At 37.4% G+C, this 27496-nt stretch overlaps 5 protein-coding genes across 6 annotated transcripts in view; 2 read left to right on the plus strand and 3 right to left on the minus strand.

Annotated features, from left to right (window-relative positions):
* Positions 1-18983, plus strand: part of LOC6640433 (diacylglycerol kinase 1) — a 58172-nt gene extending 39189 nt beyond the window's left edge. Inside the window, exons 11-22 of the mRNA XM_002063510.4 lie at positions 388-496; positions 724-855; positions 1979-2190; positions 4865-4993; positions 5213-5402; positions 5615-5701; positions 5779-5990; positions 6773-7747; positions 16942-17097; positions 17224-17452; positions 18279-18460; positions 18534-18983. Coding sequence (XP_002063546.1) covers positions 388-496; positions 724-855; positions 1979-2190; positions 4865-4993; positions 5213-5402; positions 5615-5701; positions 5779-5990; positions 6773-7747; positions 16942-17097; positions 17224-17452; positions 18279-18460; positions 18534-18623 — 2703 coding nt within the window. The 3' untranslated portion in view covers positions 18624-18983. The remainder of the gene's footprint in view (positions 1-387; positions 497-723; positions 856-1978; positions 2191-4864; positions 4994-5212; positions 5403-5614; positions 5702-5778; positions 5991-6772; positions 7748-16941; positions 17098-17223; positions 17453-18278; positions 18461-18533) is intronic.
* Positions 18984-21853: 2870 nt separating this feature from the next.
* On the minus strand, positions 21854-24262 carry LOC6640432 (ubiquitin-like-conjugating enzyme ATG10). Its single transcript, XM_002063509.4, has 4 exons — positions 24210-24262; positions 22487-22586; positions 22282-22420; positions 21854-22222 (listed from the first exon to the last, which is right to left on the minus strand). Exons 2-4 carry the CDS (start codon positions 22580-22582, stop codon positions 21948-21950), a joined length of 510 nt encoding a protein of 169 aa, XP_002063545.2. The 5' UTR covers positions 22583-22586; positions 24210-24262; the 3' UTR covers positions 21854-21947.
* LOC6640431 (tRNA (adenine(37)-N6)-methyltransferase) lies at positions 22669-24274 on the minus strand. 2 transcript variants are annotated; one of them, XM_002063508.4, is made up of 5 exons: positions 24210-24274; positions 24055-24149; positions 23843-23981; positions 23294-23783; positions 22669-23236 (listed from the first exon to the last, which is right to left on the minus strand). In XM_002063508.4, the coding sequence occupies exons 2-5, from the start codon at positions 24123-24125 to the stop codon at positions 22782-22784; spliced, it is 1155 nt and encodes a 384-aa protein (XP_002063544.2). In that variant the 5' UTR covers positions 24126-24149; positions 24210-24274; the 3' UTR covers positions 22669-22781. The 2 variants fall into 2 exon arrangements, with proteins under 2 accessions (XP_002063544.2, XP_015034277.1); XM_015178791.3 differs by having other exon boundaries at positions 24055-24145; positions 24210-24264.
* A 288-nt stretch (positions 24275-24562) lies between these two features.
* On the plus strand, positions 24563-25692 carry LOC6640430 (proteasome subunit alpha type-6). Its single transcript, XM_002063507.4, has 4 exons — positions 24563-24673; positions 24739-24836; positions 24895-25071; positions 25136-25692. Exons 2-4 carry the CDS (start codon positions 24761-24763, stop codon positions 25615-25617), a joined length of 735 nt encoding a protein of 244 aa, XP_002063543.1. The 5' UTR covers positions 24563-24673; positions 24739-24760; the 3' UTR covers positions 25618-25692.
* LOC6640457 (deoxyribodipyrimidine photo-lyase) lies at positions 25680-27448 on the minus strand. Its single transcript, XM_002063506.4, has 2 exons — positions 27385-27448; positions 25680-27332 (listed from the first exon to the last, which is right to left on the minus strand). The coding sequence occupies exons 1-2, from the start codon at positions 27415-27417 to the stop codon at positions 25710-25712; spliced, it is 1656 nt and encodes a 551-aa protein (XP_002063542.4). The 5' UTR covers positions 27418-27448; the 3' UTR covers positions 25680-25709.
* Between the last annotated feature and the right edge of the window lie 48 nt (positions 27449-27496).

A 27496-nucleotide genomic window follows, 5' to 3' on the forward strand; every position in this document is an offset into this window, starting at 1 on the left:
GGAAATCAATGAAAGAGCAAGGATGCCAAGAATATGGCATAAATTTCCCTTTGAATATTTCATTTCATTTCATTTTGGATTGAGCAAAAAGTTAAAGTTTGAATCACAATCCGCAGAATCCGCAAGCGAAACAGCTTATTAGACAGAAATTTATTCACCAGGTAATGCATTTTGTCGGCACAAAGATAGAGAAGAGAGAGTGAGAGAGAGAGAGAAGGAAATACCTTTTGACTGAAAAATTACCTTTATTTTCTGGATTTCACTTTGTGCCTGGCCTCAAAGAGCCAACTTCCTTGCCCAATCTCATCACCATCACACAACCCACAATCCACGACGAATGACATTTCTCACACAGAATCTCTGCAATCTTCTTACCCCAACTTACAGATACTGCAAGATATGATGGTTGAAATTGACTATGATGCCGATGGCACAGTGTCCTTGGATGAGTGGCAACGTGGCGGGATGACAACAATTCCCCTGCTCGTGCTTCTAGGTGAGTAGAACATAGTGCAGCCACCATATCCAGTGACATTGCCGATGGCAACTGACTCTGCTTGCTTGGCTGGCTCAGTAATCAAGTCATTTACAGGTGCACACGCACACACAGCATCACCAGTAAAAAAAAAAGTGCCAATTCCGTCAATTTCTTGCTGCATATGCAAAGTGCCTCCATCCACTTCATCTTCTAACAAGTACAACAACATTGCAAATATTTCACAGGTGTTGACAGCACCGCACTAAAGGAGGATGGCATACATGTGTGGCGCTTGAAGCACTTCAGTAAGCCGGCATATTGCAATCTCTGCCTCAACATGTTGGTCGGCCTAGGCAAAAAGGGCCTCTGCTGTGTGTGTAAGTATTCCACCCACCTACCCATCCTCCCATCTATCCATAGATCCAACTAAATGCAATACGGCAGAACGGAAATTGTCTATCTCTCGTACGAGAGTTCATTTATGCTGCAGGGACTACCACTAACACACACACATATACACATAGACACATACACATGATGATTTAACAAACCATGAAGGACTCGCAAAAATTTCCAAAAAGGAAAAATTTCATTTCTGTCGACAAAAAATCATTGAACAAAATTTCAAGCCAAAAATAGACTCTCTAAACTAAGAGGCCTAACAGAATTAGAGCATTTAATTGGATTAAATATTTACTTTTATCTATTAAGTGTATATTGTGAGATGTATTACTTGAAGTTCGGATAGTTCGGAACTATTAAAGACTACTTTGGAGACGTCAGCTTTCAAATAGACAAGATCTTTCCATCTAAACACACAATTTTTATCATTCGATACTTCTACTTCTAAGTCATTTTTGTCTTACCTTTCCAATTGAATCGATAGAAATGCCTACTTTTTAAGTAATGATTCACATCAGTAGAAATATAACAAAAATGTAATTAAAATAGGCTTAGTCAAAGTTTTTCATAATATAAAACAACTTAAAAAGAATAGACAAAAATAGAAATGCAGTTTTTTAACGAAAGGATTACTTTTTAGTAGTTTCTTTTGGAAGACATAATTGCGAAACTGAAATGCATTACTTTGCAATTATTCAATTAGCTTTTAGTAATTTGTAATATAAAATGCACAACTACCAAAAAAAAAAAATATATGCAGCTTTTTGCCTTCAAAAATGTACTATAAAAACTTAATTAAATTTATTCCATGTTAATTTGAATAGAGAATAGATTTTAATTGTAATGAATAGTAATTTGAAATGGAAAGGGAAGAAGATGGTTAAATTTGACTTTAAAATGCATTCAATCATTTCATCTATGCAAATTGGTTGATTGTCCCAAATGTAGGTCTACTTTTTTTTTTGTTTTGGTTTTTTTAAGGTTGCAATTTGAGATGGATAAATAAATTAGTTGAAATTGCATTTTGTGCAATTTGTCAATTAAACAAATTGTGGTGTCTATTTAATTTACAAATGTTTTGTTCGTTTCTCTTTCAAGTGTGCAAATATACGGTGCACGAACGTTGTGTGCAACATGCCCCCGCTTCGTGCATTACCACATATGTGAAATCGAAGAAACCGAAATGCGGAGGCGATCTGCTGCATCATTGGGTCGAGGGTAATTGCTATGGACGTTGCTCGAAATGTCGGAAAAGGATTAAGGCCTACCATGGCATCACGGGACTGACTTGTCGCTGGTGTCACATGATGGTGAGTAATCGCACCTTGTGCATAACAATGATTGAGTGACATTTGAAAAGGTAAGACATAGTGTTAGGGAGAAGGTCAATCTAATCAGGGCATTAGATCTCTGACATTTGCATAGGCCAAGAGTCAAAGATAGTTGAGAGAGAACTGTTCTTAATGCCGGATACACAATGTTGTCTGGGGGCATTCCACAAATTGTTGCAATGTCGCAATTTGTTAACTTCAAAGCATTTACTTCACTTCGTATTAGTTTCACTAGACAACATTCCATACGATTCAAAGGAATGGAAACGAAACGAAACGAAACGAAAGGCAGGCAGAAAAAAATTTCAATTATTTTGATCAACAAGGCAAGCAACCTCTGCTTCAAATGACACACACAAATACACACAGACGAACACACACACACATACACACTTCATCTAGTTCTTGTATTTGTTTTTTCAACACACATTCCAAACGAAAAGTTTTTTTTGTGAGACGGAAGTGATTTTAACTGCATCATCCAGGACAAACACACATGAACGGCTGCTCCTCGGGCATCTACTCCGGTTTCCTTTTGCTTTTACTTTCTCGTGTTCGTTATGGCTGCCAAATTGTCACGTCTCGAGAAAATTATGCTCCTGCATGCCAGACGTTTGCAACACGTTCACGTTTACGTTCGCCATGGCAGGACGACGATGAGTCAACTTTGTCTTGCCACTTTGACAAGTGCAGCAAAGATAATGCCGAATTTGTTATCGCAACGACAACTACCGCAACTGCAACGACGACTACTGGCAAAAAGTGCAGCAACATGCAGCAGCAGCAGGGGAGCAGCGGAGCCAGGAAACTTCATCGTCAGCTTTTGCTGCCTCTGCAAATGTTTCGTAAGCTAAATCGTTGCCCACAGAGTCCTTTTTTAGGTCCCAGTCTCAATATATGTACATAGATTGAGAGTCTATGGTGCGAAAGTTATGCATATGCAAGTATCCTTAACCGTAGCTCCTCTCTCTCATTCTCTGTCTCGGGTTTACTTCTGTATCCTTCTGTTGTGCTTAAAACTTTTGAGGCCTTTTTTTTTTTTTGGCATCCATGAAAGTTAGTTTCTTCAAGTTATTGAACTTTTGTATGTAAAATATTCATTTCGTTGAAACCCTTTCGCCAAATATAACTCAAATTCAAAGAACTTTATCAAAGTCACTGAGGAATCCACGAATCGTATCAGTCTTAATTTAAGAATTTTGTTTCTTTTTTGTTCCATTGCCTTGAACTTGAACTTTTAATTAACAAATTCCAATTTATATTGTTGGGTTCTCTGACATTTGCCACGGCTTTTTTTCTTCCTCCCGTCCCAAATACCCAGCAGTTGAAAGTTGTATAGACTGACTAATGTTTCAGCAAGTTAAGCACCTGTTGGCATGGATATAACATAGACTGGAATTTAATTTTCCCATTTAAAGCTATTAGTATTCAGCTTGCAATTTCCTTTAGAAGTTAAGCATATTTTCCGAATACTCAGTCAGTTCAACAAGTATTTTTAGCGAATTATTGGAATTTTTAAGGCCACGTCAAAGTGAAGTACTTTACTCAAAAATAACTCATCCAACAAAAAATTGTTACAAAATCTTCTTTGATATATTTATTATCTAAATTTGTATTATTCCCTTCATTAATCATCTCTTGATCAAAGGTACTTAAGAAATGCACCTTGGACTTTGATTTAGAAAAATTTTACCCTACCAAAAAGTAAATAACTCTCAAAATCCTTTTCGTGAAGCTCTTTCGGGACAATATCTACAGGAATGGTCCACAAAAGTTTAAAGTTCAATACACCATTTTTTTTTTAAAACTATTTTATTTTGATTGCCATGACTTGAATTTGATAAAAAATGATCTATTCATGAAAGAATCTTAATTTTTGTGACTTGCCTCCTTAATTCAAAGAGCTTCCAATATATTTTCCATTATTCTTTAGGCCTTTTTTTAATGTAAATAAAACTTTTGTGGTTTTCTCTTAACAAATTTCATTATAAAGTAGCTCTTCACTCCTTCTTCATTATCAAATCTTGAAAATAGAGTCTGAAATTCTAAAAAAGTAAAGTCAAGTAAATTACTTCACAGAGTTTCCCGAGATAACTACATCGAATTAAGTCATTTGGCAGTCTTTTTTCGAGTTCCACTAAGTATCTCAAGAGTCTTTACACTAATCTGTTAATTGTGTATATTGCAAAATTTTTTGTTTTGGTCATTTTCGATGAATGCCAGCAAATTTGTATGGCACGCGAAGGACCTAATCGACACTCATCTAAACGAACGACGAAATGAAATAAAAGGCACAAAACTTCTAGACTTCTAGGCCAGGGCAAATGGCAAATTGGTATTTAAATTAAAAATCCTGGCTAAATCTAATTTAAGCGAAAATTAACAACATTTTTTCTACCATGTTTCCATGAAGAGATGCAGATGTGGGTGGGAAGTGGAAAGGGGTGTTGGGTTGGTTTGCTTTTGTCCTTGACAAAAGTTTTAATCGGATTCATTAAGGCGAAATAACGGTCATAGAGTAGTGTACACTCGGGCATTCATAGTTAAGTAGCTATGAAGTGGAAATTAAATTGAAAAGAAAAATGATTTCTTTTTTCTTTGTTTTTGTTTGGTAAATTTTTCTTACCCATCTCTTTCCCCTCTCTGGTTGTAGCTCCACAATCGTTGCGCCTCGTCGGTGAAAAAGGAATGCACTTTGGGTGAATATGGCGAACTGATTGTTCCCCCCACAGCCATTTGTCCAGCGGTTTTGGATCGTCAGCGTTCAGTAAATCATGCAAAGGTAAGTTGGGGCATACATAACCCAATAATCCAGCTTTAGTTAATCCCTCTTAATTGGCTAACAAACAAACAAACATACAAATTGAATTTGAATTGGTCCTTCCCTTCCTGCGATAACAAAAATTTGCACTAAAATTGGAATTGCTGCCCATCTCTGTCTCCCCAACACGCCACAATCCAACCACCGCATCACATAAATATTTATTCGAAAATTGTTAAGAAATCACAAATGCATCATCACCAGGCCACACATTTTCAAATAACACCCCCGGATGAGCTCAGTTGCCCATTGCTGGTGTTTGTCAATCCCAAGAGTGGAGGTCGTCAGGGTGATCGCATATTAAGGAAATTCCAGTACATGCTCAATCCCAGACAGGTCTACGATTTGTCCAAAGGTGGACCCAAAGAAGGTGCGTACATATTTTAACTCACCGTGGCCAGGTAACAAGCAGGGGCAAGTGGCACAAGTAGATTACTTATGCTCACACAATTTAAATGCAAATTGCGTGGCAGACAGACAAACACAGAACAGAGAGAAGAGGAACAGAGGCAGAACAAGCAGAAGCAGAAGCAGAAGCTGGCTCACTTACAAAATCTTGATTTCTGTATTCTCACCTCCTAGGACTCACGCTGTTTAAGGATTTACCCAACTTCAAAGTAATCTGCTGCGGCGGCGATGGCACCGTTGGCTGGGTGCTCGAGGCCATGGGTAAGATAGATATTCACATCCATATATATATATTTGTTTCGGGGGTATAAACACAATCCTTGTGTGTGTGTGTGCAGATTCCATTGAGTTGGCAACTCAACCGGCTATTGGTGTTATACCTTTGGGTACTGGCAACGATTTGGCACGCTGTCTTCGCTGGGGCGGTGGCTATGAGGGCGAGAATATACCCAAACTGATGGAGAAAATAAAACGTGCCTCGACTGTCATGCTGGATCGCTGGAGCATTGAGGTAACCAATACACCGCCCATCGATGACTTGAGACCAAAGGTGAGTGCATAAGAAGAACAATTGAATCATTTTGGGTGATTCTAGACAAATAAGGACATAAAATCGAAATCAGTTTCATTCAAATTGAACTTAATTAGCAGTTCAATTGAGGTTCTAGACCCGCCCAAGGTGTTCGTACTTGATTTCAAGTGAATTACACTTGTTAACCAACACTATAGATAAGTGTGACCAAACTTTAGCAATCCAAAGAATGTAGTTTCAGTAAAGTTGAGTCGATTAGATTTATATTATTTTTCCTTTTAATTGCAAATGGATTATTTTTGCTTAATATTTCTAAAACAAATAGTATTGAACCCATAAATCTAACTAGAAACTGTAACTTAATCTCATAACTTCAACTAAATTCCAAACGAACAAATAATTGCAAAATAGAATCCATCACCTATGCTAAAAGTCTGTTCAATGCGGCAAAACGCAAAAGTAATTAATGTTTTGAACGATCTTTGGCCATTAGCTTTGCCAAAAACATCCATTTGGATAGGGGGATGAAGGTGTGTCTGTTGAGTAGGCGTGTCTCAACGCCCTCCACAAAAAAATCCAATTATTGGAAGCAAAGCGCTAACCCAGCATATTCCAATCTAATGACCATTTCTGTGGAGGCCAAAACCGATTACACAAACTAATTTAGCCGACTATCGTGTGGTGGTAGTCGGGGAAGGATGAGGGTTGGGATTTGGGGTTTAGGTGTAACTTGCAACACATATTCCGAGTCGATTTGCTAAAACCAATCTCGTTTCGTTCTCTCTCTCTTTGTGTGGCAGGTTACTTTACACTCAAACATGCAGAAAGTGATTGAATTGTCGCAAAGTGTTGTAGTCGACAAATCGCTGATCGAACGTTTCGAGGAGATTCAGCGTCAGAATTTCATGAGCAGCAGCACCAGTGCCGGTAGTCTTATGGCCATGTCTGGGATGGCTAGTGGCAAACAGCAGTCAACTGGCACATCGATTATGATGGCCTCGTCAACGGAATACACACAGGACACCATGAGACTGGAGGGTGGTGGAGCCATAACCAGTGGAAATGGTGAACGAATAACCACCACCAACAGCACTAGCAGCACCACCACCACCACCACCACCAAGAGCATTTCAATGTCCACATTCGAAACGAGACGCGTACAAAAAACATTGACAGCCACATTGAGCAGCGGCAGCAATGGGCCAGAGTCAGGACCCGAGTCGGTGGCAGAGCCAGCGCCAGAGGAAGCAACAAAAAGGACGACGTCAGATGTAACAGAAAAGCAATCACTTGAGACATTGCTCTTGCAGCACAAGCAGCAACTTCTCTTGCAACAGCAACAGCAACAGCAACAGCAGCAAAAGTCGGCAGCGGCAACGGATGCTGCAGAGGAAACAACAGCATTGGGGAATAATCAAAGCGATAATAATAGTCAGCGCAATAAGCAGAACAACATCCTTAAACAGCAAATTACATTGTCATTGGATCTCTCGGCTGCCAGTGAAGAGGATGCGGATGCGGATGAGGAAGGAAAAGAAAATGCCGCCATGGAAGATGAACACGAGCGGGCACAGAACGAGGATGCAATCGCATGTCGAAACCAAAGCCAGCCACAAGCTGCTCCCATTACACCAACAACACCGACACCAACAACTGCAGCTATTGGCATGTCCGGACAACAACAGCAACAACAACAGAAACCCATCAAAGTGCAATCGGACAAGGATTGCACTGTTCCCTATAACATTATCAACAATTATTTTTCCGTTGGCGTGGTAAGTACACTGAGAAAAATTCTCTAACCATATCTATCTATACACACACATTCGTTTAAGGTTTGAATCAGAAGAAATTGTTGATCCTTTCGGTGATCTTTGCATTAGTATGTGTTGTTCAGGCAGTTCTCATTCCATTTCCCAAAATATCTCAAAATGTTTTTTTTCCAAGTGATATTTTCGTTTGAAAGCAATTTTTCGGCGATTATATCATTGGTTCGAAGGTTTTTTTTTTGTGAATAGAGAGAAAAAGGAGAAGAGAGGGGACTTAGCTCGATAGAGCTCCCTTTCCTTTTGCTCTGGTTGTCCTTCTCGCAATAGCTACGATTATATTCTTGTTCTGCTTTAGGCACATGTCAGGCGTTAAGCCGAGCGTGTCAGTTGTTTTGCGCTATCCTGTCTTGTCATCAGCAGCCACATCCGCTGGACTAAAACAACAACAGAAAACAAACAAGAACAACAGCCAGCAATTTCATAATTAGTGTTGTCCATGAGGAAGAAGGGATTTTGCATTTGACAGAGCCGTCTCTGTGTATTTGTACGTATGCTTAATTTGATTATGTGACTTTGTAGTTCTTATGCCATCAAAAACACTTCAAGGGTTAGAGATCAAGTGCTTGAACAAGCTTCAATCAACAACGAGCTCGTTTAACAAGGTGTCCTTAGAATAAATAAATTCATTGCCTACATATTTGGACAAGTAAAAGATAAAGAGAATATTGTAATAGAATTTTGTTGCCTACATTTTGGGGCTGTTAAAGATTCTATAAAGTACTACTATAACTTTCTCACTGTCGAATCGGGAGATAGCAGAATGGAGAGGTCTCTAAAGGACCTAGACCGAATCGCAAGAGTCCTGTGCAGGAGCAAAACTTTGTGTAAAATCTAAAAAATAAACAACATTCAAGGATATACTTTATCACAGAATGTTTGATGCCAATTTGAAAACTTCTAGGTGAATAACTGTGTGTGTGTGTGTGTGTCCTATATGCACTTTGTCATTTTCTTTTTGGCAATGTTCCCTTACTCGAGGATATGCAGGATTGCTTCGCATTGTCCTTGCACAAAAAAAAAAAAAACAAGTTATACTTTCTCAGAAAAAGTTAGTCATAGAAACGCATTGCATGCCTTTGGCGGTTATAGATAAATCACAACAAAAGACAGAAGATAGAAGCTGTGGAGGTTGCTAGGACTTACCTTTCAGGGGAGAAAAGCAGCCATCAATGTGTTTTAAAAGCAGGATTAAACCGAGAGACATCCATGATTTTATTCGATTTAATTTCATTTCAATTCATTTCATGCTTCGTTTGACTTCTGTTTTGGTATTAACGATATATGTATGTTCAACACAAATCATTTTAAAGCGCACATGATTTATGGATAAAACAAGTTCATAAAATGAACACACACACACACACACACACACACACAGCGAATGCAAAGGATCAAAACCTTGACTCTGAAACGGCAAACGGCAAACGGCAAAAGGCAAAAAGGCTCACACAATTACACATGTTCAATGCCAACGGCGGCAGTTTCTCTCCCTCTCTCTCTCTCCCTTTCTCTTATTTCTCTTTATGCCCTTATCGTGAAGGGCTGTACACAGTGCTGTCATTCTGGGTCCATCATCTTCTCTCAGTTTTATCATCAAGGCAGAAGTTCGCGTTTAACGTCAATTGTTGACGTTAAACCAAAGCGTCAGCGTGAAATACTTTTCATGCTGTATTACCCAACCGATGTATGTCTTTTGTGTGCGTGTGTGTGTGTGTGAGACCTCCCAAAAGGAGACTCTGGAGCCCAAGTTAAAGAAGCCCTCGGCATCTATCTCGGTAGTGAGTGGAGTGGAGTGGAGTGTGAGTGACGGTGCTTGTTGGCCACTCAAGAGGCTGAGACAGGATGGCTGCCCTCCTACAGCTTCATGTATACACATACATAAGTGTTAAATGGATTTCGTGATGGGGACAGCAGCAAGGACTTTCTCCCACTCTATGTGTGTGTGTACGAAATGAAGCCGACAAGTGAAATCCCAGCAGCAACAACAATATTGTCGACACTTTTGCTGTAGACGACGACGACAACGACAACGACAACGCCTACTGTTTAAACACTCACACACACACACAAACACCAACTTTCTCACACACGCACACATATCAAGTCATAAATAAACTAACACGTAACATTTTACGGTATTTTTATTTTCGGTGCAGGATTTTGGTCTTGGCAATTGTCTGGGATCTTTCTGTATTAGGCACAAAATGCTTGCAACAGAGCCAAAAAAAAAAACAAAACGAAACGAAACGAAAAGAAGATATCAAAAGTTTAGCCAGGCACTTGACAAATGGTTTGAACCTACCAAAAAGACCAAAAAAAAAAAGAAAACGCACACAAAGAGAAAAGGCTGTACACACACACAGAGGGACGAGCACTATTTCTCTTTACTGATTTGTCTTACATTTCCGTTCATTTCATTTCGTTCTATCGTTTTTCGTTTCCGTTTTGGTGGGTCGTGGGGGAGGCCTTTATTTTGCGGTTACTTTTGCCTTTTTCCTGTAAATTTGTCACTTAACATTTCTTTATGGTCGCATTAAATCTTTTTCTTGTCCCTCCATAAGGATCTTTGATTCCTCCCCCCTCCGGCCGCTTGTGGTAGGAGCTTTTCATATCTCGGCAATCATACTAAATTATTCAAAAGCCTCAACCTCTGTTGATATGAAACTTTGAAAAGTTTTTCGCCCCTTTTTCCGCATTCGCATTTCTATTTATTGCCAAGTATCTCACAATCTCTCACATTGTGTGTGTGTGTGTGTGTGTGGGTGTGGGTGTATGTCCCTAGGGTCCAATGTGTTGCATGGCCTGGTGTGTGTACTTTTCTTTTTCGCTTGTTTATTTTTTTTTTTTTCTTGGAGGCGGTAAACTCAAGTTAAGCAGTTACTAATTTAACACTTGACGGAAATTGTAATTAGGCAAGTTCCTTGCCACAGCTTGGACCAACATTAATTCCAATGTGCCACATTTGTGTTTAACTATTCAGCTAAAGAATGCTTTTCGAAAAAACAACAAATTAGCTGACCTTCTAAAGTAATGTATTACATTTAAGTTTTCAAGATGCTTTTTTTTTTGTAATGGAGAAAAATGAAAATATACATAAACTGCAGTAGTTAGGTTTATTTTTTTTTTTTTTTTTGTTTTTAATGGTAACTTTTAAAATTTTAGTTGCTTTTCCAACTGCTTTTAGGTCTGGGAACACCCACATAAAAACTTTTGCCATTAATGCCAGTTTTCATTCTTCTGTATTAGGGATATAGTGGCTGAATCTGCCAAGCCTTTAAGTCTTAAATGCTACCAGAATGTCTATAAAATATTAAGATCTATTAAACGTTTCTTTACACTGCCGATACTCCGTTCATTTCTAAGCTAAAGTTCCATTTGATTCTCTTCAAAGCTAGGGAAGGTAGAATTTCGAAAAGCAAACAAAATTTTTAAACATTGAAAAGTTGGTTCTACTCAAAGTCGCCGAAAGAATCTAGTTTGGTAATACAATGGACAAATGGAAGATAAACTCGTCGTATACAATTAAAGTTTGCTTTTTAGATACTAAAACTAGTGTCTAACTTTAAGGACCTTTTTTTCTTTTTTCTTTTAAGGGCTTTTTTGAAATGGTTTAATGGTTGTTTCGCAGAAATAATGTTGCTATAGCCAGAGGCTTCTCTTCAGTCGTTATAAGCCTTATAGTTTAAACTATAGCCCACTGAAAAAGATAGTTTAAATCACCTAAATTAGTGTGTATGGACAACACTTTTTTTAGTTATCAAAATTTATATTTTTTATTGAACCGACATAAGGTCATTGTAGACCAAACAAAATAAGCTGAACATGAACTTGAACCATTTTTGCTTCATCCAGTAATAATTCCCAACTGGTTAAAATAGTATTATGGAATTTTAATTCTGGAGTTGTTAGCGAAGTCTGATGATAAAGGTACGGGGTAGTTTTGGAAATAGAGTTAAACACACAACCTATGCATTTTATTGGTTCGAAAATGATATTGATCCTGCTTATTCAAAAACTAATTGCATAGATTTTCAAGTTCTATAATCTAATAATTCATTCTGGTAATATATGTATACTTACCTAAATGCATACAAAATAGAAAGCGACTATAAACAATTATATACTTGTGGCTATATAACCTTCAAAAAAATCATATAAAGTAGAAGTAGATAAATCATATTTCAGTTATGTTTACAGTTGCGAGTTTTGGCTCTTTGGCTGAAATTTTGCCCGAAATTCGGCAGAGAACGTGTGTTGCGCCACGTAACTATGTAATCGTAATCAGTCTACTCTTGTTGGCAATTGGCAGGGCAACCTACGTTGCATCAATGATGCAATTCCAGCCTCGAGCCAGTTGATTGAGAGTCAGAATGTGGGGGAGTGCTTGGCTCTTTGGCACCTCGTCATCTCCATGCATGTGGAGTGTTACCTCCAACTGGGCACACACAAATTCGTGTAGCATAATCTGCGCGCAATTCTCTTTTTCTCTCTCCATCTGTGTCTATTACTGCTTTCATCTGCATTTGGCATTCGACTTTTGTGTGGCTCAATGCAATTGGCCACTTTGCATGCCAAATGTGCTGCAGCAAACACTTCTCCTTTGACTAATCGCCAGACAGGCAATAGCTAAAAGGGCGAACTCAAGTTGAGAAATGTGTGTGTGTGTGTGTGTATGGAAATCAAAATGGAAATTGTGCGCAATGGCTTCTGCTGCTGATGCTCTTTTCATTTTTCTTTTTCTTGGTAGTGCCATTGTTTACACACTTTTCACCCAAAAGCATGTTATATGAGCTCATCGAGTGTGTGTGTGTGCGTGTGTAAAGGCGATGAAGAAATTTGCATGGAAAAGTGTGTTGAAGCTTTTCATTTGATTTTTAGTATGATGCCAAAGGACATAAAGAAGTTACAACACCAACATCAACAACAACAACAACCGGAAATCTGCGGTCAAAATACTGAATAAATGATCAAGACAATTTGTATGAATTATTAAAGGAGACGGAAAGTCCTTACCATACATGTTAATTCGACCCAATGTGTTGAACACGGCATTGCTTTCAAATGTTGAGAAGAAAACTTCTTCTGTTTAGCAAATTAAGCAAAACTTAAATGTAAAAACAATGTCGAGCTAAGTAAAAGTGGCATTTCAATGCCAAGTATAAAATAAAAGTGAATGTATTATACATATGTACGTACATACACATCCGATACATATATGCTTGTATATACATTAGGGGTGTATATTTCACTTGGATAAATTTAGTTTCCCCAGATACACACCAGATTGCATTTCTTTAATACATTAACCGTAGACTTTTAGTAATGCTTTATTGTTATATTTTAAATTTTATAGTTTTTATAGTATTTCTTTGATTTTGCTTTCCCAATAAGTAAATTAAATCGTTTGAAAACCTTTTTAAAGAAATTACATTCTTCGATGACTGTTTGTAAAATGATCGATCTAAGTTCTGTAAATTAGTTATTAGAAATAACATTTACTAATACCGAAAGGCAAAGATCATTTCTGTTGAGTTTTTTAGTCAAACTTTCTTTTGTTGAGACTCTTTGTGTGAGTGAAAATCGCATTACTCTTTACGCGACACTCATTTGAGAGCGCCACACGAATCAATGCAAAGAGCTTGAGAAAAACCAATTCAAAACAAAACAAAGAGAGCCGCTCAGAGCGAGATCGTTTCTGGACAATCTTTTCGGTTATGATACGAAGCAGAGCATATTGTAAAAAACGATCGACTGTCATTTGCGAACTATGGTTATTACTCAAAAGATTATCAATAAACTATATGTTAATCAGTAATTTAGATGTTTAAAAATTCGGTTATTATTTCTAAATGTCTGCATCAAATCTCATTAAGATCCGACGACCATTTCTAATAGGCTTATTAGAAACATTTAAAACAAAAGTACCGAAAAATCCGAAAACAGATAAGAAAATATTTCCCAAAAACGTGAACTTTGCGAGGTTCTAACAAATATTTGTAAGATTTTGAAAAGCTATGTCCTTATGACGTATGTAAGTGTCAGATCATTTTTGTAAACTTTCTTGGGGCCAAATATTCAAAGGCATTGGAAATCATATCTTTTTCTTGGTTATGACTTCTTGTCCACAACTAAAACATTTTGCTTTTCATAGTTGTGCATTTTACTCCACTTAAATTCATTTTTCTAGTTCTAATTCTGTTTTTCCCATCAAGAAATTTCTAAAAATAAAGGACAGAGAGGGGGAACTGTTAACATGCCCGTCAAGGGTCGCGCAGTCTACCTAACTGAGCCTCTAATGCATTTACTTTTTCTCATTTTGCATGCCAATTTTTTCATCCTTGGTATGTGCAAATTGGATTTTAGCCTAGTTTCTCTGTCTCTCTCACACTCTCGATGTTTTAAGGTTATTATTAAAATGCCTTGAATACATTTTTGGGGCTATTTTCCCATCCAATATGAACTATTTAAACAAGCTGTCACTAATCGGAGAGCACGGAGGCAGAAGAGGTAGTTGCCCATCATCGTCGTCATCGTTGTCAGGCCCGTGCCATAGTGCCGACCGAAAACATGCTAATAAGCCGCTGTCACTAAATTAGTTTACCACCAGGCCAGGCCATGCATAAAGTTAAAAGTGACATTTTTGGGCCCAGGCTAATTAAAAAGTTTCCAGCTCTCCCTACACCTAATGCCCACTAACCTCCTCCTCATCCTCCCTCTGGCCACAAGGACCACCAGGCACTGCCATAGCCGCCGTTTCCCCTCTTCTTCCCTCTTTATCATCACTTTATTTTACAATTCAATTTGCGCTGAAGCGGTAATTAATCTTATTTGCCTTAAAAGCAACAACCAAAAACATAATTGAAGCCGGGCCCAGAGTCCGGACTAAGCCGACTGAGGCTTCTCCTCATAAAGCTTCACCTCATCCCGTATGGATATGCTTATGTGTGTGTGTGTTGACATGCATAACAAATGTGCCTACAAATGTGCAACGTGTCGTATGAGTAACCGTAACGAGGACACGCGGCGGTATAAGAAATTAAAATGCTAAAGCTGATGTCGTTGTCGTTGTCGTTGTCGTTGTCGTTGCCGCAACTGAAACTGTATCTGAAACCCTGTAGGCTGCATGTCCGATAAGGTATACATATGTATTCAGGTTGCTGCGGTTCCACTTCAGCTCCATCCCCAAGCCACGCAACGGTTAGCCACCTTAAAACAAACACCTGCATTCGTATAAGCCTTGCGTGCTCAGTTACATGCGGGCAAATGAACTACTCTTCTGCATCCTGTCATAACTTTGACATGGGGACTACTCTTACACAGAGGATACAGAGGATTCTCTTTAAAGAGAATATAAAATAGTTGCATGAAGCATTTCCAATGTTTTTATCGTTTTTTATTAAATTATTCATTTATCACGATTCGTTGTCGAAATTACCCTAAGGCAATTGAAGGACTTATCTAGGGCAGCTATTTATTATCTTAGAATTGATTAAATTTATTTAAAAACTAAACCCCATTTTGATTAACTTCTTCTGCATCTTGAAAATAATGTACCTAAGATGAGGTACTCTATCGACTTATTCTTATAAATTAAACCAATCTTGAAAGGTTAAAGTCAAATATTAGAATTAAGTTAGGAAATGTTCTGTCAACTGTTTAAATAACTATTGTACGAATAAATGAATAAAAGTCTTTAGTAAATTTAAGCTTTTTTGTAATCAGGATCAACTCGAAAATCGCTGATATAAACACCCAAACATGGTAATCCAAACTCATTCAAATTTATCTTGTTATATTATATTCTAAAAACACTTTTTTGATGGTTTTGGCAAGTTTTTTAATTTATAATAAAACTTTTGCTCAACAACTTGAAATGAATGAACAAAAATTACCAAACTTTCGTTTGGATTTTCCAAATATTTTTAGATCTCCAAAGGTGTTTGAAGTACCCATTACAATTTTTTCTTGTCTGAAATCGTTTGAAGCGGATATTCAATTAAGTTTTTAGCATTATATGTAGGTATAATATATTAAAGAGAATTGAACTGCCAATTTTAGAGTGTCTTTCAGAGAATCTGGGCAACTCTTTAAATCTTTCAGTAAGTCTTTGTTCTGCTTTAGCCAATTTATAAGAGTTTCCTCTACAAATGACTCAAAATTTTACAAATGACTCCTATAACTTGACTTCACAATTTTACTGCATGTGAAATATTTTACTTTGAAAGTACCCAATGAAATTCGTTCAAGCAACTTTTTTAGATAAACAGCTAAATAAAAACATATCATAATTTATATAAATTTAATAAAGCTATTCTCTTAAAAACATTTCACCTACAACAACTAGAAAGGAAAAATAGGGTGAAAATGAAGTTAAAATGATAAATAGTTTCTCATTTTTCGCGCTTTATCAAAACAAAATGAATCATCATAGAATTAATTGCATTTGAAAAATTCCAGGTCGAATGGGTTCAAATGTTGTTCATATTTATTTTATTATTCTGTTGTTGCTCATTTTTGCATTTAGCCCTCTAATGAGGGAATGTCAGTCATAAAGTGAATTGAATCCCATTTGAATACGCTTTTTGGTTATTTTCGCATTAATTATTCAGTTCAGGCCCGATTGCCCTAGCGGACAACCCTTCTCCCTATTGGCCAAAGTTGTTATTATTGTTATTGTTGTTGTTGTTGCTATTGGCGGTTTCTGTAGGCGATGGGACCACAAACACCTTTCGTGGCAGCGCGTAGACAACAAAGCCAAAACAAATAGCCAAATGCCACACATAATACCATTATGTTACAGTTTGTGTTCTAGACTATGTATGTATACACATATATGTATGTATATACATACATGTTTTGTGTGTGTGTGTGTGTGTGGCGATGTCTGTGAGTTATGATTATGCAAATTACAATTACTTTGGCTGGAGTCCATGTTGTGGCATAATTGCGGCATTTTGTGCTAATAAGCTTAAATTTATTGTTATTTTGATTTAAGCCAACAAGTTGCAGTTATCAACAAGATTTGCACGTGCCCCTGAATGAATGAATCCACAAAAGGCAAAAGGCAAAAAGATTTCTTATTGAATTTGCCACCGCATTTTTATTTCTCACTTGTATTTTCATTTTTCTTCCTTTTACAGGATGCCGCCATTTGTGTCAAGTTCCATTTGGAGCGAGAAAAAAATCCGCATAAATTCAATAGCCGCATGAAAAATAAACTTTGGTATTTCGAATACGCAACCTCAGAGACATTTGCTGCATCCTGTAAGAACCTTCACGAGTATATCGAGATTGTGGTGAGTGGCCTTCTACCTTCTACTTCTACCTATCATCTTTATCATCTCCATCATCATCATCATCATCATCATCATCATACTCTATGCACATACATTATACGAACGATGATGTTTTTTGCTTGTTAGTGCGATGGCATGGCCTTGGATTTGGCCAATGGGCCACATTTGCAGGGAGTGGCCCTATTGAATATACCCTATACACATGGCGGTTCCAATTTGTGGGGTGAACACCTATCCCAGAAGCGTATACGCAAAAGTGCTGGACCCTTTGGCAAGAGTAAGAAACTTAAATCCAGCGATAAAGAATTCTCAGCAACCAGTTTCAATTCGGTGGATCTCTCAGTGGCCATTCAAGGTGAGTTCCAGTAATCTAAACTTTGGAAAATTATTCTTGAGAATAAAATTAGTTTTCAAAAGTATGGTCGGACGGAATTGACCGTCCGTATATAAAGCGTATTTTTGGTTTCAAATTATACAGTGAAATTGTTTTTCAGTCGTCGTCCTTAATAGCATTCATTTGGTATGCACCGTTGTGCTTATAATGAGGTTTATAGGACTAAGACGTAAGTTTATAGGAGGTTTATAGGACGTATACATAATTAGTATTTGACAGACAAGAAATTATATTTATGAAGTATTTTGAAGTTTTTGCACTCTATGTGATTTTGAAGCCCTTAATGGTAATACCTTAAAGTCCGATTCTGTTTTTTTGGCTAAGCTTACTTGGTTAAAAAGCAGTTAAAAAGAAAGACAGAGTAGGGACACACCATTAGCGGAATACGAGAGGAGGCAGCCTAAGACCAGGAACAAATTAGAGATCTAAAAGACTTAGACTAATCACAAATAGGTAGATAATAGAAGAATCGAAAGCAAAAAATACTAATACATATTAGGTTGAGACAAAAAAAAAATCACAGGGGTACGATGGTTGTAAGTTACTTGGAAGAAAATCAACACTTAAGTACAAATGTACGAATGTCATAAATTCATGACAGTATTTGGGTATTTGTGTAATAAAAGCTTTAATAAATGAAAAACTGAATCAATCCCTTTTTACGAGATTTTAAGCAAGAAAAATACCAAAATTTAAAACTGATTTTATAAATTTGGTATTTACCAATAAGTGCAGAAAAGATTTACTTTATCAAATTGAGTTTCACTTTTCATATTTCTCTTTTTAGACATCGGCGATCGTCTGATTGAGGTAATTGGCTTGGAGAACTGTTTGCATATGGGTCAAGTGCGTACTGGGTTGCGGGCCTCCGGACGACGTTTGGCCCAATGCAGTGAGGTGATTATCAAGACAAAGAAAACATTTCCCATGCAAATCGATGGCGAACCCTGGATGCAAATGCCCTGCACAGTAAGCCCGACAGCCCATTAGAATGAAATCATTCCCGAGACTAATTCTGGCGCGTTTTCCTTCCTTTTTCCAGATTAAGGTAACACATAAGAACCAAGTTCCTATGCTTATGGCACCCCGATCGGAGAAGGGACGTGGATTCTTCAATATGCTGTGCAGTTGATTCAGGCGCAGCGCATCGACTGACTTTATGGGACGTGGTAAGAGGGAACGTGATCGCCGATGCCAGCCCAATGAGTCCGCCGATGAGCTGGATGATGATGACGACGATGATGATGATAATTTTCGTATTGTAACTAGAAGCACCACCGTCCATAACATAGCCTAGCGTAAATAGTTATATATTATTATTATATTGTTTTCCACCACCACCACCACCAACAACAACAACAACAACAAATTTCATTTCGATTTGAGTGAGTTGCAGAGCTTTATTAGTAATTTTAGTATAAACAAAATGAATATATGTATAAAGTATTTATATGTATAATACATTCCAAGTTGGAAGTCAGTGTTAACCCAATGTGAAAGCTTTAGGTGTACAATATAAGATATACAGATATATATATATATATATAAAGAGAGATAGAGAGAATTTATTTGTAAAATGAAAACCAAATAGAAATGAATAACTTGTCCAAAAATGCAACTAAAATGAGACCAACAAAAACAAAATTGTAGTGCGAATTTTATGCCAATAAAAACCACAACCAAAGAAAACAATTTAAAACCGTCATTATACTATTAACAAACCAAATATATACAGATATATATATACATATGTATATTGGGCTGGATCAGTGCTATGTGTATGATACATATCGTTGGTTTATCCCCGCGCGAATATTATGAAATATTATTTAATTATTTATTACACTATTATATTGTATATATAGAAACAAAACAACAAAAAAATATGTAACTTGATATACACGAAATATCAATTAAATGGTGAAGCTTTAAATGAATTTTTGATATAGACGAAAACAACAAAAACATATATTGAAATCGAACAAAAACCGACTAGTTAAAACTAGTTACTAAAATTGAAATTAGTCAAATATATGTATGTAAAATGAGAAATGTAAATTTGCCAATTGGTTATACTCATATTTATCAAATCTATCTAAATGTAAATATAAATTAATATCTAATATTATTACTATGTAAAGTTTATCTTTAACAAAGTTATAGAGAGAATGTCTAGTAAATTATTAGTGTATATTAATGTAAAAGTGTCTAATGAAATACTTTAAAAGTTATAGGTTTAGATTAAGCCATAAGCGTAGCCAAAATAGGGGAACCCCCACCCAATCAATACTAATTCAATTAGTTTTTTATTGCATCTAACACAGGGAAATTCTAAGTCCATTCAGTTCTTTTTTTTCTGCAACTTTTTAATTACCCAACTGGACTTGGAATCTGAAATACAATTTGAAATTTAAAGTTTCGTTTCCGGGTTTTTTTTATCAGATGACAAGTATTTATGATTCCAATATTGAAGGTAATAGTTAAGCTATTTTACCTGTCAAAGGTAGCCTGAGGAAATATGGAAAAAACTTTATGTAGCCTCTACGAATAAGTCACTTACCTATTTTAAAATTGCAACATCGAAAATATCAAACATATATATCATATATATCATAATCATATAGTCCGAATCGAAAAATTTCACTCTGAGTCCTATAAAGATTTTGCTTACAAAAGAACTTTGGTTTAGTTTAAATGACTAACAAGTTGAGCGATTGTATTTTCATTATACGCATATGAGAGCTGAAATTAACTTTCCGCAATTTTAGTTATCAAAGTTAGGCTAACTTTTTTATATACTTTTCTACAGCAACCTACGATATAAAAGCCCAAATTGTTGATAAATCCTCTGAAAGCTATAAATCCTTTTTTACAATGTGTCTTTATAACAGGATATTTCATAATCTAAAGATTATTTTAAATAGTTTTTCCAAGTAGATAAAGCAAGCTGCTTCGAATATTCGAAGTTGAAAAAAAATGTTCTGAATATACATAGAAAATTGTAAAAAAAAAACCTTTAAAACCCAACAACAAAAATTGAATTTGTCACGTAAAGTTTACCCTAATTTTACAATTTTTTTTTCAAACAGACGCAGAATTAATTCAATACAGTCCACAAATCAAATCAAAATAGACAACTAAGTAAATAACAAATTAAATAACCTTAGAGGTCCCCTTAAACAATATAATAGACATTTTTAGAAATTTCAAATGACTTTTCTCATTCTCACATTCTCAATCCCCATTTGGCTACGTCTATGAAAAAAATATAAAATAAATTTAGTTAATCATTCCTATGACATATAATTTAGGGGATATACATATACTGTATAATTTATTAATAGATTTCTTAATTAACAATTTGTGTACGGATTATTACAAAGGTTTAGTAGCTTTTTGTTTCTTAAGTAGTTTATGTAGAAGAAATTACAAATTAAAATAGTTGTTCATTATAATGTATATAAATAAAAGTTGTGGTTCGCTTCAGATCGATTATACTTATACATACTTATATATTTGAATGTTCCTATTATGAATTTATATGATTATTAACCTTTTTTGGCATTTCAATTACCAATTTTGCACCAGTTTGAAACATATTAAACTAGAAACACTCACCCCAGAGCATATAGAAATAATAATAAAAAAAATATATATATCAATGTGAAATATACTCGTCTCTATAAATGTATGTGTATAACATATATTTAATTTCCATAATTGTAAATCAATTTTCATTTGTTTTGCAAAAACGAAAAAAACATTTTTCAATGCGAAATGCCTCCGCACTAAATATGCGAGGTGCAAAAGCCACACAGTAGCCAGTTAACATTAATTATAAATGAATGACAAAACAAACCAAAAACTAACTAACTAAACTAAACTAAACTAATTGTTAAGCCAAACTAAAACTAAGCTTAATTAGGAATTACTATGCTTAGGACAAGGCTTGTGTATAGAAAAGAAAAACGATATTTAACATATAAGTGTAGATAACAAAACAAAAAGAAACAAACAAAAAAAAAAAAGGAAACTCCAGCAGAGAAGCCAAAAATATTTTATGTACAAAATGTTGAATAGAATCTTAATAACTGAAATATGTATTTAAACAAATTAACCAACCCAAAAAAAAAAACAAAAAAACAAGTTAAAACCAAGTGGAACTTATAACTGAATATACACACACTTATACATATATGATATATATAGAATTGTATTGATAAGTAGGCAATGCTTTGTTCCTATTCAGTTTACCTAATTTGCCCTTACATGTTCAACTTCTACAGATTCAGATGCAACCATATAGATTTATTATATTATTTCAACAGCACTTTGGATATATCCTAGAATATATACATACATATATATATTATATCCACATATTTACATAAATATATACCTATATATGGGTCTATGTAATCGAAATAAATGCAAATCTATCTATATAATGTTGATCTTATAACTTAAGTAGTTCACTATTCCCATAGCCATTCGATAATTGCAATTGAACATGTGGTCCATATAGACTAATAAAGGTAAGAACAAGATTTTCACTTTTTTGACCAAATTGATCTAAAACCTCTGCCGTACGACATGGATGCAAGGCCATAAATGGGCGAAACAAAACTGGATGCTCTTGTTGGGTTAACATCTGCAAGAGCTCCTCTCGTCTACTCTGAAACTCTAGCATTAAAAGCCTCCAAGTTGCTTCTAGATCCAGCAAACTGCCATCTAAAATGATTGAAAGCAATTTAACAGGTGAAAAGGTAGCCAATAAATAGTATATTTACCCGATCTGTGAGCCTGAAAGTATAGCATAGGCACTTGATAGGACACACTATACACTATATGATATTCCACATTTATCAAGTCTTCTTTACTACGTACTTTCTGACTAAACTTAAGAAAGATATTGGGTTCCTCTTGATTCTGTAAGGACATGTTAAGGTTATAGATCTGACGATAACTTTTCGAGTCTCTGCTGAACGGCATTACCTTTTCATAGAGCTCCCATTTATCGTTCAGATGCTGGGACATACGCAGAAATTGTCGAGACTGAGTGAGGAATTCCTGCCAAGTTAAGGACGCCATCACACTGTAAAAAATATATATCAGTTATTAACTCATTAAATAACTTATTAACTTATTTTTAGAAGCAAAAAAAAACACATTGATAATTGCATTTAGACAACAAGCCTCCAATATACACATATATTTAATATCGCATATATAACCATCTCATTAACATTGAACAACTTAAGAGCTAAGAGCCCACAAAATTAAAATCATCTTAAGTAGCGCCCTCCAAGCCTGAGACTTGGATATTTTCATTGCGTCGCACTTGGACCACAGTCACAGTGGAGGCCTTATCATCAAATTTGCAGGTAACTGTGACCTCGCTTAGTTGAAATGTAAAGATTTGGGAGCCATATTTTGTGCGTAAATAAACGGAACGAGGATCTGCCTCCAGGATGTCCACAATGCATTGCTTCTCCACCTGTAACTCATTTAGCTGGGCCTCGGCATGCTCATTGAAGCAGACAATGAGACGATGACTGGCCACCACCCAGTTGGGAACACGAACAGCGCTTGGCAGCGGCACTATGTTGGCAGCATCTGTATCCAAATTGTTAACCGTAAAGCCAGCAGCACCGTACAGCTCCAGGTCGGACTCTTCGCCATCGGGCTCTTGACGGGAATCATAGAAATCCACACTAGTTTCATGCGGTCCAGCAGAACTAGGACCTGACAAGAAACGGGTAATTAATAACTATTTCAATTGCAAATCGATCCAAAACCTACCCGAATCTTGGCTTAAGACCGGAGCATCATAATATGGAATGTAGGGCTTTATGTCCAGAACGGGAGTGCCATCGACCATATCAGTGCCGAAGAAGCTTATGCTCGATCCTGTAATCTTTTCAATTTCCACCAAAGACAACCCAATGGGGCATGGACGATGCGGTGAGCGGGTGGAGAAAACGCCGACTCGCTCGCCACCCAATCGTGGCGGAGCTACCTTGGCCTTAGGATGTGCCTGATTGCGATGGAAATGGTAGATGAGCCACAGATGAGAGAAATCCTCCAAGCCATCCAGTGAGTGCTCCGGATTGGTGAAAACATCAGAATTCAGGTGTAAAACACTGCGTAGGCGATTGCCCACGCTAGATTGCCGTGGAACCGCCCGTTTTTCTGGAAAGTCTGTGCGTATGAGGCCAATGGGACGAAATTGGGTGGACTCCTCCCGACCGTTACTGCCAGTGCTTCCCGCCACTCCATTTATATTTGTATGCTAGGAGGATAAGTTTCTTTTTAAGGCAAATTCCCATTTTGTCTCAATCTCACTCTCACCTGTCCTTCGGGCTGTTTGTCCTTGCCCTTGGCTGTACGGTTATTGGCGGAGCAACCTTCACATCGAAAGTCCTGGAGTAATGTTCTTATGGTCTCGATGTCCTTGCGCTGCACATGCTGCAGATTGCGCACTTGCTGCCTGCATATAGTGTGAACTTGAACTTTAAACAGAAACCGTAGACATAACAATGGATTCAAGGATAAAAACGCACCTCAAATTGTTTATTTCGTTCCGCGCAATCGTCAATTGATTTTTCAAATCATCCTCATGCATGTCCGCCATGCGGCAATGCAGCCAAACAACTAACTTAAAACAATCCCACTTAATTACAAGTGCCTAATTAGATATTTATAGGAAATTTATTACCTGGCAATTTAGTTAATTCCTTGTTTAAAGTTTCCGTTAGCAACGCAGGACGCGTTCCTAGCAATCAAAATATTAGCGCTTAACCGGAAAGCACTCTATTTCCCGTCAAATAATATTATCTTAGCAAAATAACAATTATCTATCCGACAGGTGTATATCCAGCGTCAGCAATGCACGCACTTGCTGCTTCAATGATTTCAAAACAAAAACAAATCAAAAATCACAAAATTAAACAAACACAAATTCGCCACGATGTTTGCCAAGTTTGCCGCAATTGAATGCTAAACAACTCTGGCAACTATTAGCCAATGTGACCGTTTTGGGCATTTAACAGTGTTTGGAGAAAATTGTTAACCAACACTGGCAATGACTGTAGGAAATTTGCTGGTCATATCACAAATTGTTTAAAGCGTACGCTATTCTGAAATATATAGTTAAAATTATAAATTTTTACTGTTGTGAAGGTAAAGCAAGTGGTTTTAAAAGTAATTGACGTTCTTACATCTCTGTCGATTTCTTACTTTCACAGAAAACCTTGGAAATCAAGCAAAATGTCTCGTGGAAGTTCTGCCGGTTTCGATAGACACATTACTATCTTCTCACCCGAGGGACGCCTCTACCAAGTTGGTAAGCAAATGAGATCCTTCAATTGTGTGCTGCTGCTAATCCCAATTTACAATTTTAGAATATGCATTTAAAGCAATTGGACAGGAAAATATTACTACGGTAGCCCTCAAGAGCGGTGACTGTGCCGTGGTGGCCAGCCAGAAGAAGGTAACCGAGAAAAATATTGTGCCCGAAACGGTAAGCCATTTGTTTCGCGTAACCAGGAATATAGGCTGCGCCATGACTGGGCGCATTGGTGAGTCCAGAGATTAGAAAACATTCGCTGTAGAGGATGAACTATTTGTGATCTATTATTCTAGCTGATTCTCGCTCTCAAGTGCAGAAGGCACGATATGAGGCTGCTAACTTCCAGTATAAATACGGCTACGAAATGCCAGTGGATGTACTTTGTCGTCGCATCGCAGACATCAATCAGGTCTACACGCAAAATGCTGAAATGCGTCCCCTCGGCTGCAGCATGGTGTTGATTGCCTACGACGATGAACTGGGACCTAGTGTTTACAAAACCGATCCTGCTGGCTATTTCAGTGGCTACCGTGCCTGCTCCGTTGGCGCCAAAGTGATTGAGGCCAACAGTTATCTGGAAAAGAAATACAAGAATAATCTGTCCGAGGAAAAGACCATACAATTGGCCATCACCTGTTTGTCTCATGTGCTAGCCATTGATTTTAAGCCTAATGGCATTGAGATTGGTATTGTGAGCAAATCTCAGCCAGCATTCCGTATGCTTGACGAAAAGGAGATCGAGGATCACCTCACCAAGATTGCCGAAAAGGACTAAGTCGCTCGGTCTAGATGTATGTATATTTTGCATAATTTTTGAATGAAAATAAAACACGGATGTTTAGGGATTTGATTTGCTTCACTTGCATTTTATTTTTTGTCCTTTTTCGGATATACCTTGCCTCCATAGCGCGCAACAAATGCATTGACATCGAATTTTCTCTTGCAACCCTGATAGTTCATGTAGCGAACTTTGCCAAATATGGGACGTTCTTTCCAAGCGGTATCATGAATGCCTCCAATTGACCACATACAACCAACATAACCATTGGGATCGCGGCCATCTAAACTATATTTGTCGTTGAGCAAAATTGTCCACTCCAAGGCCTGTTCTGGTGACTCTGTCCACTCCAATATCTTCTTGCCCCAGTACATGCGAAGAAATCCATGCATTTTGCCCTCTTTGACCAATTGAAGTTGTGCCGAATTCCACAAATCATCGTAAGTTCGCGCCGTTTCCAAATCCTCAAGCTTATAGCAGGGATCACGCGGATCTTTACGATGAGCGTCTAGGGATTGATACGCCCAACTGGTCACTCCCTTTAAGCTGTCATAGTTCTCGTTGTAGTAGCAAAAATTATCTGCCAACTCACGACGCACAATGGTCTCCTCGCAAAAGGCTTCGGTAGATGCCTTGTGTTGTTTAGCATAACGTTTTACCTCCAAGACGCAACGCTGGGCAGAGATTTGGCCAAAGTGCAGCCAAGGCGAGAGTCCGGACAAGGCATCTGCAGTAGGATTGTTGCGCTGGTTATGGAATTTACCTAATCTGCGGGTACAAAATTCATAAAGCTGACGACAAGCAGCATTATAACCAGGCTGAGCCCACTCCACTTCATCTACAGATTTGTCACACTCGAGCATCTCATATGCAGATGTCCAATTAATTTTCGCACTGCTCTTGCCATGGGGATGTTTTGCTACTACAGGAAACTCGGTAAGATATTCACCCAACTTTGAATTGATCTTATTTCGTATGGTTCTAGCGGCATATTCCTGTTTATCTGACGCCACCCAAAGTGGAACTATATTGTGGGCATCGACTTGGGTGAAGGGAACATCTTTGGGCAATCCCTTGGTTACATCCTCTACCCACTGGCGTGGTACGCGCAGTGGAGCAAAGTCACAAATCACCGCCCCAATGTCATTATCACGTACAAATTTTGGTAACTCCTCACGAGCTGGACCTAGTAGTAAATGAAAACCAATATTCAGATCTCGGCACTCCTTCTCCACTTCTTTGAGGCCACCCAACATGAATTTATAGTGTCTCAAAGTGGCATTTAGAAACTTTGGCACCAGGCAAAAGACCACAGCCAAAGGCAGATCCAGTTTTAAGGCCAGACGCTGGGCAAATAGCAATGCCCAATTGTCTTGAATACGACCATCTCTTGACATCCAATAGACAACCCCTCCACGACATCCTTCCCTTACGTCAATGACTTTGGACAAGATGCGAACGCGTTTCTTCTTGAAAGAGAATTCCTGAATATTTGAGGCAGTGGCCAAACGTTGATGCTGAAGGTGTGTAAGGAATTCCTGAAAGCTAGTGTGCACCACGGATTTTTTTGAACTGGTAGAAGGAACTTCTTCCTCATTGTTACTACTGGATTCGGATTCTGATTCGGTTTCCTTCTCCTTTTTAAGCTTCTTTTGCGGCTGGGGCTGAGTTTCCTTTGTCCTGGTGCGCTTCATACTTTCTTGGATCAGGAGCTAGAAGTGTAATTAGTTTATAATGCGCAAAAATCATCAAAATCTCGCTTACTCTTGAAAACTTGGCGCGAATGACGAAATACATGTAAATAGTGTTAACAGAGCTCGCAAATGCATTTAAAGTTAACAGTGATAGGTGAACATAGGCACAGTGGGTCAGAAAT

This window comes from Drosophila willistoni, assembly GCF_018902025.1.
Source record: "Drosophila willistoni isolate 14030-0811.24 chromosome 2L unlocalized genomic scaffold, UCI_dwil_1.1 Seg196, whole genome shotgun sequence".
Taxonomy (NCBI): domain Eukaryota; kingdom Metazoa; phylum Arthropoda; class Insecta; order Diptera; family Drosophilidae; genus Drosophila; species Drosophila willistoni.

Bases quoted from the DNA above. Each gene is read 5' to 3' on its own strand.
- LOC6640432 (XM_002063509.4), bottom strand. From the start codon at position 22,582: ATGGCGTCCTTAACTTGGCAGGAATTCCTCACTCAGTCTCGACAATTT. The intron at 22,421-22,486 runs GTAATGCCGTTC...ATGTCCTTACAG, and splicing joins AATGGGAGCTCTATGAAAAG to AATCAAGAGGAACCCAATAT. The intron at 22,223-22,281 runs GTAAATATACTA...CAATCATTTTAG, and splicing joins CTTTCAGGCTCACAGATCGG to ATGGCAGTTTGCTGGATCTA.
- LOC6640457 (XM_002063506.4), bottom strand. From the start codon at position 27,417: ATGTATTTCGTCATTCGCGCCAAGTTTTCAAGA. The intron at 27,333-27,384 runs GTAAGCGAGATT...TTACACTTCTAG, and splicing joins TTCGCGCCAAGTTTTCAAGA to CTCCTGATCCAAGAAAGTAT.
- LOC6640431 (XM_002063508.4), bottom strand. From the start codon at position 24,125: ATGGCGGACATGCATGAGGATGATTTGAAAAATCAATTGACGATTGCG. The intron at 23,982-24,054 runs GTGCGTTTTTAT...CACTATATGCAG, and splicing joins AACGAAATAAACAATTTGAG to GCAGCAAGTGCGCAATCTGC. The intron at 23,237-23,293 runs GTAGGTTTTGGA...GTTTCTTGTCAG, and splicing joins GGTCTTAAGCCAAGATTCGG to GTCCTAGTTCTGCTGGACCG.
- LOC6640430 (XM_002063507.4), top strand. From the start codon at position 24,761: ATGTCTCGTGGAAGTTCTGCCGGTTTCGATAGACACATTACTATCTTC. The intron at 24,837-24,894 runs GTAAGCAAATGA...TTACAATTTTAG, and splicing joins GGGACGCCTCTACCAAGTTG to AATATGCATTTAAAGCAATT. The intron at 25,072-25,135 runs GTGAGTCCAGAG...CTATTATTCTAG, and splicing joins CGCCATGACTGGGCGCATTG to CTGATTCTCGCTCTCAAGTG.